General features: G+C 46.3%; 1 protein-coding gene across 1 annotated transcript in view; it reads right to left on the bottom strand.

Annotated features, from left to right (window-relative positions):
* The window catches only part of DNAH9 (dynein axonemal heavy chain 9), a 336,543-nt gene that overhangs the window by 302,788 nt on the left and 20,392 nt on the right, over nucleotides 1-13,363 (bottom strand). The window contains exons 7-9 of the mRNA XM_064583354.1: nucleotides 7,855-8,022; nucleotides 6,336-6,452; nucleotides 28-178 (exon numbers count right to left, since the gene is read on the bottom strand). Coding sequence (XP_064439424.1) covers nucleotides 28-178; nucleotides 6,336-6,452; nucleotides 7,855-8,022 — 436 coding nt within the window. The remainder of the gene's footprint in view (nucleotides 1-27; nucleotides 179-6,335; nucleotides 6,453-7,854; nucleotides 8,023-13,363) is intronic.

Here is a 13,363-nt window from a genome sequence, read left to right as displayed (position 1 = left end):
ATCCAAATCTGCAGGCAACAGACCTACCAAGTTCTGCCTCCTCCTGGACACGCTGACTGTATATCGCCCTCACTGTATCCAGGTCTTTGATGAACATTTGGATGAGCAGCAAGTATTTTTCAGATGCATCTTGTGCTACCAGCGGTCTTTCCAGGAGTTTCCCTGCTATATCCAGCAGCTGCAGAGGACACAGAGAAGAAGAAAAAGTCACAGATTCACCCTTTCTAAGGTTACGCACATCCTGTGTCCTGGCTTTTCTTTCATATGTCCACCAACAGAAGAGGATCAAAAATTGTTATTGTGACTCTATCAATAATTATGAATAGGTGGATATTCATAGTGTACCCCCTCTCCTTTACTTTTTTTTTAAGATTTTATTTATTTGACAGAGAGAGTGCGTGCCCAAGTTGGGGGAGGGGCAGAGAGAGAGGGAGAAGCAGGGAGCCCAACGCGGAGCTCAATGCCAGGACCCTGAGATCATGACCTGAGCCAAAGTCAGATGCTTAACTGACTGAGCCACCTAGACATCCCTCTCTCCCTCTCTCCTTTGCTTCTAAAGGGGAAGGAGTCCTGTCCGCTAAATTACCTGTCAAACCCTGATGTGTTGAAAGAATCTGAGTAAAGGGCCAAAAAAGAGAAAACTAAAGATGTCAGAGAGGTGAAGTTCTCCATAAAAAAAGACCTAAAACAGAGGTGGAGGGTGAAGAAGCTAGGTGGGCTGGGTATTGGGGAGAATGTGGAAGGCTAAAATTTGAGGGTGGGAGCAAGAACTAATTCTGGAACTAACTTCTGGAATGAGTTCAAATGCTTGGAGAGGAATCCTACTAGTGTTCCCATATTATTTAGGGAGCCACACTATTTATAAAAGGTTGTGTATCTATACTCAATGGCTAACGAAGCCTGGCACGCTGGGTTACCTGGTATCCTAGGATAGCGCGGACTCACCCATCTGAGGTTTGAGCCTCTTCTGTGATTGTCCCACTGGTCACTGAAGCTACCTGAGGACATTTCCAGTGACTGGAAACTTATCCACTTCTCAAGAAAGTCCATTCCACCTTTTATTTATTTATTTATTTATTTATTTATTTATTTATTTATTTATTTATTTATTTAAAGATTTTATTTATTTATTTGACAGAGAGAGATACAGCGAGAGAGGGAACATAAGCAGGGGGAGTGGGAGAGGGAAAAGCAGGCTTCCCACCGAGCAGGGAGCCCGATGCGGGGCTCGATCCCAGGACCCCGGGATCACGACCTGAGCCTAAGGCAGACGCTTAACGACTGAGCCACCCAGGCATCCCATTCCACCTTTTAAATAGCCAAAATCTGCCTCCTGGTAAATGCCACTGACCAATCCTGGTTGTAATCCTTAAGCCTTTACAGAGTAAGTTCTTTTGTAGTTTATAGAAGGTCGATCATGTGCTACAAAAGTGTCATGTCTCATGACATGTCTCACTCAGAATACTCACTATGCAGCCATTTGTCTACTCATCATCCTAAGCTGCCTCCCTATTCTTCCGTATTACTCCTGCCCTGCAATAAAGGCCAAGGGTACAGTCTTCTTATTCTGGTTGCTAGTAGCTGACTCCTATAACCAGTTACTCGGGGTCTGCTCCAGCTTGAATCAACCTGGCAGCACTGCTTAAACAGCAGGGTGCAACAGAGCCATGGATTCAGGGTGGCAACCATAGCAGATGTCTCCACTTTTAATGGCCACCCTACTGATAAGGCCCAAAGAGAGCATTCCAGAATAAACCCTTTAAAAAAAAAGTTTATTTAAGTAATCTTTACACCCAACATGGGGCTCAAACCCACGACCCCAAGATCAAGAGTCGCATGCTCTTTCCATGAGAAAGAGAGACCAAAAGTAACAAAGACTAGAAAGGAACAGAGACGATATACAGGAATAGCGACGTTATAGGTAATAAAATGGCACTACATTCGTACCTTTCAATAATTACTCTGAGTGTAAGTGGCCTACAATTCTCTAATCAAAAGACACAGGGTATCAGAATGGATAAAAAAACAAGACCCATTGATATGTTGCTTACAAGAGGCTCCTTTTAGACCCAAAGACACCTCTAGATTGAAAGTAGGGAGGTGCAGAACCACTTATCATGCTGATGGACATCGAAAGAAAGCCAGAGTAACCATACTTATATCAGACAAACTAGATTTTAAACCAAAGACTGTAATAAGAGATGAAGAAGGACACTATATCATAATAAATGGGTCTATCCAACAAGAAGATCTAACAATTGTAAATATTTATGCCCCTAACTTGGGAGCAGCCAAATATATAAGTCAATTAATAACAAACTTGAAGAAACTCATTGATGATAATACAGTAATAGTAGGGAACCTTAACAACCTCCTCACAGCAATGGACAGATCATCTGTACAGAAGATCAACATGGAAACCAGGGCTTTGAATGACACATTGGGCCATATACACTCCACAGATACATTCAGAGCATTTCATCCTAAAGCAGCAGACCACACATTCTTTTCGAGTGCATATGGAACATTCTCCAGAATAGATCACATACTGGGTCACAAATTGGGACTCAACGATACAAAAATATTGAGATCATACCATGCATATTTTCAGACCACAACACTATGAAACTTGAAGTCAACCACAAGAAAAAATTTGGAAGGACCATAAATACATGGAGGTTAAAGACCATCCTACTAAAGAATGAATGGGTCAACCAGCAAATTAAAGAATTTAAAAAATACATGGGAGCAAATGAAAATGAAAACACGACAGTCCAAAACCTCTGGGATGCAGCAAAGGCTGTCCTAAGAGGGAAGTACTCTGCAATACAGGCCTTCCCCAAGAAGCAAACGTCTCAAATATACAACCTAATCCTACACCTAAAGGAGCTGGAAAAAGAACAGCAAATAAAGCCTAAGTCCAGCAGGAGAAGGGAAATAATAAAGATTAGAGCAGAAATCAATTTTATACAAATGAAAAGAACAGTAGAACAGATCAACGGAACTAGGAGCTGGTTCTTTGAAAGAATTAACAAAATTGATAAACCCCAAGCCAGACGTATGAAAAAGAAAAGAGAAAGGACCCAAATAAATAAAATCATGAATGAAAGAGGAGAGATCACACCAACACTGCAGAAATATAAACAATTATAAGAGAATATTATGAGCAATTATATGCCAACAAATTAGGCAGTCTGGAAGAAATGGATAAATTCCTAGAAACATATAAACTACCAAAACTGAAACAAGAAGAAATAGAAAATCTAAACAGACCCATATCAGCAAAGAAATTGAATCAGTAATCAAAAATCTCCCAAACAAACAGGAGTCCAGGGCCAGATGGCTTCCTAGGGGAATTCTACCAAACATTTAAATATTTAATACCTATTCTTCTGAAACTGTTCCCAAAAATATAAATGGAAGGAAAACTTCCAAATTCATTCTACGAAGCCAGCATTACCTTAATTCTAAAACCAAAGACCTCACTAAAAAGGAGAGTTACAGACCAATATCCCTGATGAATATGGATGCCAAAATTCTCAACAAGATACTAGCTAATCAGATCCATCAGTACATTAAAAGAATTATTCACCACGACTAAGTGGGATTTATTCCTGGGCTGCAAGGGCGGTTCAACATCTGCAAGTCAATCAACATGATACACCACATTAATAAAAGAAAGGACAAGAATCCTATGATCCTCTCAATAGATGCAGAAAAAGCATTTGGCAAAATAGAGCATCCTTTCTTGATCAAAACCCTCAACAAAGTAGGGATAGGGGGAACATACCTCAACATCATGAAGGCCATATAAAAAAGACCCACCATGAATATCATTCTCAATGGAGAAAAACTGAGAGCTTTTCCCCTAAGGTCAGGAACATGACAGAGATGTCCACTCTCACCACTGCTGTTCAACATAGTACTGGAAGTCCTAGCCTCAGCAATCAGACAGACAACAGAAAGAAATAAAAGACGTCCTAATAGGCAAAGAAGTAGTCAAACTTTCATTCTTCAGGGACGATATGATACTCTATGTAGAAAACCCGAAAGACTCCACCAAAAAAATTGCTAGAACTGATAGAGGAATTCAGCAAAGTTGCAGGATATAAAATCAATGCACAGAAGTCTGCTGCATTTCTATATACCAACAATGAAGCATCAGAAAGAGAAATCAAGGAATCGATCCCATTTACAATTGCACCCAAACCATAAGATAGCTAGCAATAAATCTAACCAAAGAAGTAAAAGATCTGTACTCTGAAAACTATAGAACACTTATGAAAGAAATTGAGGAAGACACAAAGAAATGGAAAAACATTCCATGCTCACAGATTGGAAGAACAAATATTGTTAAAATGTCTGTACTACCCAAAGCCATCTACACACTCAATGCAATCCCTATCAAAATAACACCAGCATTTTTCACAGAGCTGGAACAAACAATTTTAAAATTTGCATGGAACGAGAAAAGACCCTGAATAGCCAAAGGAATGTTGAAAAAGAAAACCAAAGCTGGAGGCATCACAATTCCAGGCTTCAAGCTCTATTACAAAGCTGTAATCATCAAGACAGTATGGTTCTAGCACAAAAAACAGACAGATAGATCAATGGAACAGAGTAGAGAACCCAGAAATGGACCCTCAATTCTATGGTCAACTAATCTTTGACAAGGCAGGAAAGAATAGCCAATGGAAAAAAGTGTCTCTTCAACAAGTGGTGGGAAAATTGGACAGCCATATGCAGAAGAATAAAATTGGACCACTTGCTTACACCATACACAAAAATAAACTCAAAATGGATGAAAGATCTAAATGTGAGACAGGAATTCATTAAAATCCTAGAGGAGAACCTAGCAACCTCTTTGACTTCAGCCATAGCAACTTCTTGCTAGACATGTCTCCAAAGGCAAGGGAAACAAAAGCAAAAATGAACTATTGGGACTTCATCAAGATAAAAAGCATCTGCACAACAGAGGAAACAATCAACAAAACTAAAAGGCAACCTACAGAATGGGAGAAGATATTTGCAAATGTCTTATCAGACAAAGGACTAGCATCCAAAATCTATAAAGAACTCACCAAACACAACACCCCAAAACCAAAAAATCCAGTCAAGAAATGGGCAGAAGACAGGAACCGACATTTCTCCAAAGAAGACATACAAATGGACAACAGACACATGAACAAATACTCAACATCACTTGGCATCAGCAAAATGCAAATCAAAACCACAATGAGATACCACCTCACATCTGTCAGAAGGGCCAAAATTAACAAGTCAAGAAGCAACCGATGTTGGTGAGGATGAGGAGAAAGGGGAACCCTCCTACACTGCTGGTGGGAATGCAAGATGGTGCAGCCACTCTGGAAAACAGTATGGAGGTTCCTCAAAAAGTTGAAAATAGAGCTACCCTATGACCCAGCAATTGCACTACTAGGTATTTATCCAAAGAATGTGAACATAGTGATCCGAAGGGGCACCTGCACCCCAATCTTTATAGCAGCAATGTCCATGATAGCCAAACTGTGGAAAGAGCCGAGATGTCCACTGACAGATGAATGGATAAGAAGATATGGCGCGCGCACACACACACACACACACACTGGAATATTATTCAGCCATCAAAAAGATGAAATCTTACCACTTGCCATGACATGGATAGAACTAGAGGGTATTATGCTAAGTGAAATAAGTCAGTCATAGAAAGACAAACACCATATGATTTCACTGATATGCCGAATTTAAGAAACAAAACAGATGAACAAAGGGGAAGGGAAGGAAGAATAAAGTAAGATAAAAACAGAGAGGGAGGGAAAATAAGAGACTCTTAACTACAGGAAACAAACTGAGGGTTGCTGGAGGGGAGAGGGGTGGAGGGATGGGGTAACTGGGTGATCAGCGTTAAGGAGGGCACATGGTGTAATGCGCACTGGGTGTTATATGCAACTGATGAATCACTAAGTTCTACCCCTGAAACGAATAATACACTATATGTTAACTAACTTGAAATTAACTGAAATTAAAGTAAAAAAAAAAAAAAAAGAGTTGCATGCTCTGCTGACTAAGCCAGCTAGGCACCTCCAGGATAACTCTTTTGAAAAGTATTTTTACATCGCTGTGTTTCTAGACAAGCATTAATAATCAACCTGAGAAGCCCAATTCTGCTCAGTCTTTTTCCCTAGCTGGTTCACCCATAATACCTCTCTACTGGACTGACAGGAATAATTGCTCTCTGTAAGGAACAAAACAGTGGGAAGAGGATCCTTGCCCTCCTTTGCTGAGGGTGGGGGGGCGAATGGAGCACAGCAGCACCCCCACCCTCCTGAACAAACCTTGAAGGCATGCTCCAAATCAGGGGCATCATCGAAGGCTTGACTGAAGATAGCCCCCAGTCTTCGGTCAAGATCTTCTACTCTTCGGTTAAATTCACACACGTCATTTTCGAATTCCTGAAGAGATGTCACGTGGACGGAAGACAAACACGATTTCCTCAAGGCCACTTCCACTATGCTCTTTACTACACCCTGTGTCCCTGAATCGGCTATGCCAAGGATTTACTGTAATTTTCTAAACTTCACCTTGGCATCGCTTAGTTTTCGCTCATGTAGACAATTACCTTATTCATGCAGTATTGTTTTCCTAGACACTAGGCAAAAGGGTAAAGTGAGTCAGATGGGAGGCTGGCACTGTGTCACTCCCTCTTAGAGCCCCTCCCCTCTCCGACCTCCCGAAGCCCCAAGGCCAGCTCATGCCACCCCAAAGTCCACCCTGGCAGTAACAGCGCTAGCAATGAGGCTAGTCTATCATTACCACCTACACTCCTTCCTCCCCCAACTCAAAATCCTGGGTTTTTTTTTGAGTGTAAACAAACTAATCTGGCCATTAGAAGAAAAGCAAGCCAATTAAACGAATACCCATGATTTCTTCGAAGTACACTTTAATTGGTTAGAGACAGCAGCTAGCCATTGTTCCTTCGGTTGCCAAATTTAGCAAATAAAGTTATAAGACACCCAGTTCAATTTAAATTTCAGATCAACAATGAATATATACATATATTTTGAGTGTAAGCACGTTCAATTATTGTCTTTTATTGGGCAGCCCAAAGTGTGTTCTCTTTCTTAGAACGTACCAATTTCCCGAGAAATTTGGTTAACTCAAATCTCTAATCTGAGCAATCATTAGCTGTTATTATTGCGTTACAACACTGATGCATAGTCTTACAAAAAGACAAAGAAAAATAGAAAAGCATAGCATTTTTCTCCGTCCCAAACCCAACCACGCTAACCTTTTAGTACATGTCCCTGTGTGTAGGATTTAGTGTGTTGTTATTTTATCATTTGGTAGGAAACACACGGTATGTAACTTGCTTTGTTACCTGCCCCCGCCCCTTTTTTTTTTCCCTGCTTCAGACTCATGGAATTTTTAGAAAGTGATAGCTTCTGGGTTTGGCCAACTAACCCCCCGCTGTCTGAAGGTGCTCAGAGCAGATTTCTGCTCAATTCCTTTCTCCTCGTCCCCTCATATACTCTTGCAATTCCTTCTCCCATAATTCAGCCACTCCTTTCTCAGCATTCCATTCCCTGTCTCTGCACTGACTTTTGCTGCTTTTTTTCCTGCTGCAGACTTGGACCCACAAGTCTCAGATGTCCTCGGCTACAGGTGACATGTGGGCTCCTGTGTCCTTGATCCTGGACACAGCAACTCTGGCTCTTTCCTCCTCTTGAGGACTCCCTCGGGAACCAGGGCCAAAGGAAATACACAGGGAAAATGCAAGTAAACACCCAGACCTTCCCGCCCGGAGGCATCTGAGAAAGAGAAAAAAGCTTACAAGTTAGCCTTTCCAAGCCTCACCATGCTCTGGGGGTCCAAGCAGTCATAGGAGGACTCTGAGAAGACCCTGTACATCTCTTGAAATCCGTCGTACATTTGCTGGACCTGCTGACTCAGGGCATTCCCTCTGATGCCACTAAATTCAAGCTTTCCCAGGTGGTGGAAATCCAGGGCTGTCTTCAGGAGATCCTGCAGGGATAGTTCACAAAATAGTTAAAATGGTAACAACAGGGGAACCTGGGTGGCTCAGTTGGTGAAGTGTCTGCCTTCGGCTTAGGTCCTGGGATCAAGTCCCGCATCAGGCTCCCTGCTCAGCGGGAAGCCTGCTTCTCCCTCTCCCTTCGCGCCTCCCCCTTCTTGTACTCTCTCTGTTTCTCTTTCAAATAAATAAAATGGTTAAAAATAAAATAAAATAATAACAACAGTAGCAGCAGCAGATAACACTCACATTAGTATCGGGAAGGACTAGAAATCACGGGGGGTGGTGGTTGCTTAGGAAAATATGAAGGCTGATTAGTATTGGGACCTTATTATCAGATTGGGTTGGTATAAATAACTCTTGGTGAAACTCACTAACAAAGCAAAGAAAAAGTACACATAAATAAAATTGACACAAACCAAAAAAAAAATAAAATTTATGCCTCAGCCTCTTTCCGTGTTCTCGAATAAATAATAAAATTTAACAACGTTATCTGTGTGATGGGTAGCTTTACTTCCGATTTTTAAAAAAATCCATTTCAAAGGGAGCGTGTCGTCTAGTTCTGGAAGAAGAGCTATCTTAGGGCATACTGATGGAAAGCGGGTCCTCCAATAGTCTCTAGCACAAGCCAAAGAGGGAGACACCACCACTCCCGCCAAGAAAAGTCAAGTGCAGGGTGCTCTTGCAGCCATGGGCCCCGTGTGGCCGGCTGGATGATAGGGGCAATTACGTGCCATCTCTGTGATGGGCTTCTTCATCTGTACGAGGGTAATAATAGTGGGAGTGAAGTCAGTCAGTGCTGGCTTAGGCTTTAGGCCAGTACCTGGCACACACTTAATATGCAGTAAGTGTGTATTACTGTCACTGTGGTCATCGACAGGGCAGTGTCCCCGCCGTGCTCAGAATTAAGTGACAGGTGGACAGCCCAGAGCCTCAGGGAGGAACCCCTCCCAAGCCCCCAGGAGCCTCTTCGTCCGACAGGAGCCTCTTCGTCCGACAGGAGCCTCCAGAACACGCTAACATGACAGATTGTATTTCTCTCTCACGAATACCCGTCTGAAATCACAGAACCTGCCGACCAAGACTCTCTCCGTTACAACTTCCAGTGTAGACGGACACGTCTTCGACAGGAGAGAGGAAGACAATAATGCCCTTAGGGTAGTTTTGGCACACATTTGGCGCGGACCCCTGTGAGGGGGTCTTCTACCCTGAGGGAATCTGAAGGGCAGGTAGAGGGAACACTATGTTACAGGGCAGAAAACCCAGCGGGTCCTGGTTCCACTCCAGGAAATCCCTGCTGCCAAGGGCCCCCCGCTGCAGGTAGACCAGTCAGCCCTAGTGAAAGCCTGCCCAACTCCCTTCTCTCTCGCTGGGACACCAAGTCCCACCATAGCAACACAGGTACCAGGAAGTGCTAAGATGGGGCTGACTTGACCACATTGGCAGGAGGGCACCCTGAAGCCTGGGGCAGCCCATCTAACACCCTTTGTGGTCGGCTATGCTCAGGCATGTTTGTCAGCAAGCAGCTCTCCACCAAGCAGGCGGGGAGGAGAGAAGAGGAGAGAACCAGCCAGGGGGAAGGAAGACACTCGCCCGGACCAGGGGCTCTTGCCTCTGATGGTGGGAAATGGGGCAGTCTTTATTTAAAAACTCGGTTCAACTTTACATACAGGGAGGGAAACAGAAATGAATTTGATTTAAATGAAATTGACTTAAATAGTAAATCAAATCATTCAAAAAGTACTTAGTTGTAATCAGTGTGATAGGAGAAAGGTATTTGTGCTATGGAATGTCACCTGGGTACTTATATTTCCTAATTCCGTGGAATTTCATTTTCCAATTTTTAGGAAAATACTCTCTAACCACGTTAAAAGACAGATGCATCTTGATAGGTTTGATGACATCGGAAAACTAGATGGTATTTCGTTGCACTATTTTAGTCTCAAGGATACTTGAAGCATGGTCTTGGGCCTCAGAAATACCACGGTATCTTCAGCCCCTGGGAGTCCTAGACACCAAAGAAACATTTGTTGAATGAAAAACTATATGATCTGTAAACTCGCACTTAGCTACAGCACCTCCAGGAGAAGGCAACAGGTCGACAGAGAACCTAGGAACCAGGAACTCCAGAGCAATTGGAGAAAATAAGAAAAATTAGACAAGAGAAGAACATTACATAGCATGGTGGGACTGTGCCGTTAAGTGTTTGAAGGGCCTCGGTCAAGTGCAAGGCAGAACCTAGCATGGTCCTACTCGGAGGGCAGAAATAAGGCAAATGAGGGAAGAGCAAAAAAAGTGGATTTGGCCTCAACTTGCAGGTTGCATCTGTAACATGTCTTGTACTTGACCATGTTGACCTATCCGAAATGGCAATTTCATGTGGTTCCACTTAATAAAACAGAACCGTCTCATGGCTAGAAATGCCCGACTATAGAACGGAGCACTAAGAGAGGTAGTGAGCTCTCCACCGCGGCAGGGATTTTAGGAGAAGGGACATCAGAGGCATTGTAGAGAAGATTCCTGAATCAGGCGGGAAGTTGTGGAAACAGATGCATCATAACGATGGTTGACTACAACTTTGATTCTTAACATATTTGAACATCAGTTCTCTCCGTTGTTTATTTAGAAGTCCTCACAAGACGGATAAAAGGCAATTCAAGCCAATATGAGGCTTAACTGACACTTAAAAATATCTGAGGATCAAGGGCCCAAAGTCCTTGGGTCCACCCGGCCCTGCTTGGGCCCTATTCTTTGGAACGGCTGAGCAACCTTTAATAGGGGTGATGGGGGGGAGGGTTCCATTTGTGCTGTGGCCCCGTGAGGCGTGGAGTCGAAAGCCGGGATAATGACCAGCCCCACAAACACAAGCCCGGTCTCGAAGGAGAGGTCACGCCACCCAGCTTAAAAGAAATGTCTTCAGAATTCATTAAGGGAGAGCACAAAGCAGGCATTCACAGATGAAAATCTCGAAAGGTCGCTGGGTAAAAGACTGTTTTCTTTACCTTTCGACAGAGGCCGACCTTATGCAGCTAATGGTCTCCTATGTGGCCACATGCTCCGGCCAGGCTGAAAGGGAAGCCGCCCCAATTAGGCTCGGAATGAAGGAGGCAGCAGAATGGCTGCAGATGGTGGAAGGAGCCGAGAAACTCGGTGCATATTAGGTCAGCTGATTACCTCTCTCCTTGCTAATCACCTCGCATAAAGCCTCAGCAGGAAATCATTTTGTCTCCAAGTGAATCACAGCTTTACAGCAATTTGATAATGAAAGAAATGAGGGTTCTCTCCAAGCTGCTTAGGACATTGTTTGTAGGGAAGAGGCTGCAGGCAGAAACAGAAACAGGGCATCTGCAGGCTCTCCACGACTGGGGCACAAAAATGAACCCCGTGCGGCGGTGGGGGTGGGGTGTGTGTGTCTCGAAGCACCAAACTGGGAGGCCGAGTGAGGGAGGGAATCAAGAGGCAGCGGAACCCCTCTTTTCCCCTTTGAATTTTGACTGTTCCAACTGCAAAGATTTTATATACTTTGGGGATTTCCTTAGGCAGTCATAAAGTCCAAGAACTAAGGACCTTTCATGGACGGGGGGTAGGTTACAATTCGACCCAAATGGTTTATTTAGAAAAAGAGAGGTAGGGATCAGGTGGTAGAAACCGGGTACAAAAAGGCATAATCGAGTATATGAGGGCAAAAGAAAAGCCCCAAATCAGTTTGAAAACCTCTCAACGCAGGGAGGGCAGCAGGACACAGGGATGGGGACCGTCGGAGCTCCCTGGGAGAGTCACAACTTTGCTGGGAAGATGCTATGCCCCTGGCTACGAACGCCAGCCAAATCTCCCTGCGCTGTGTGACCACGGGCAAGTGAATTTACGAGTCACACTTGGTAAGGCCACGGATGCCTAGCTCTGGCTGAATGTCGGCTGCCTGCCAGAGCAGGGGATAGGCTCCTGAAACACGTTGGTGCTCGATTTTCCTATTCTTCCTTTCCCTCCCTGAGGGTTGGCTCTATCAGAGATCAGCTGTATCCTGGTTGGGGACGGGAGTGGGGGGGGGGGAGGAGGAGGAGGAGGGGAGGAGGAGGAGGGGAGGAGGAGGAGGAGGGGGAGGAGGAGGGGGAGGAGGAGGAGGGGAGGAGGAGGGGGAGGGGGAGGAGGAGGAGGAGGGGGAGGAGGAGGGGGGGAGGAGGAGGGGAGGAGGAGGAGGGGGAGGGGGAGGAGGAGGGGAGGAGGAGGAGGGGGAGGAGGAGGGGGGGAGGAGGAGGAGGGGAGGAGGAGGAGGACGGGGAGGAGGAGGAGGAGGGGGAGGAGGAGGGGAGGAGGGGAGGAGGAGGAAGAGGGGGAGGATGGGGAGGAGGGGAGAAGGGGGAGGAGGGGAGGAGGAGGAGGAGGGGGAGGAGGAGGAGGAGGGGGAGGAGGGGGAGGAGGAGGAGGAGGAGGGGGAGGAGGGGAGGAGGAGGAGGAGGGGGAGGAGGAGGAGGGGGAGGAGGAGGAGGAGGGGGAGGAGGAGGAGGGGGAGGAGGAGGAGGAGGGGGAGGAGGAGGAGGGGAGGAGGAGGAGGAGGAGGAAGAGGGGGAGGATGGGGAGGAGGGGAGAAGGGGGAGGAGGGGAGGAGGAGGAGGGGAGGAGGAGGAGGGGAGGAGGAGGAGGGGAGGAGGAGGAGGGGAGGAGGAGGAGGGGAGGAGGAGGAGGAGGGGAGGAGGAGGAGGAGGGGAGGAGGAGGAGGAGGGGAGGAGGAGGAGGAGGGGAGGAGGAGGGGGAGGGGAGGAGGAGGGGGAGGGGAGGAGGAGGGGGAGGAGGAGGGGGAGGGGAGGAGGAGGGGGAGGGGGAGGAGGAGGGGGAGGAGGAGGGGGAGGAGGAGGAGGGGAGGAGGAGGGGGAGGAGGAGGAGGAGGGGGAGGAGGAGGAGGGGAGGAGGAGGAGGAGGGGGAGGAGGAGGAGGGGGAGGAGGAGGAGGAGGGGGAGGAGGAGGACGGGAGGGGGAGGGGGAGGGGGAGGGGGAGGGGGAGGGGGAGGGGAGGGGGAGGAGGGGAGGAGGAGGAAGAGGGGGAGGAGGAGGAAGAGGGGGAGGAGGAGGAGGAGGGGAGGAGGAGGAGGAGGGGGAGGAGGAGGAGGAGGGGGAGGAGGAGGAGGAGGGGGAGGAGGAGGAGGAGGGGGAGGAGGAGGAGGAGGGGGAGGAGGAGGAGGAGGTTAACCTGAGAACACAATCCCTCTGCACGCTCAGACCTGCGGACTCTGCTCAGCAACTTACAGCTCCCCCAGCCCCCTCCTCGCAGCCCCACCGGAGACCGGTGGCCATTGCTGCTTGTGTTTACTGAAGACACCCAGCAGATTAGATGCC

The sequence above is a fragment of the Mirounga angustirostris genome, unplaced genomic scaffold, assembly GCF_029215605.1.
Source record: "Mirounga angustirostris isolate CCGP_5_RB_7025 unplaced genomic scaffold, mMirAng1.0.hap1 SCAF_17, whole genome shotgun sequence".
Taxonomy (NCBI): domain Eukaryota; kingdom Metazoa; phylum Chordata; class Mammalia; order Carnivora; family Phocidae; genus Mirounga; species Mirounga angustirostris.
The sequence above is the reverse complement of the archived record's forward strand: the minus strand, read 5'-3'. Positions and strand labels throughout refer to the sequence as shown.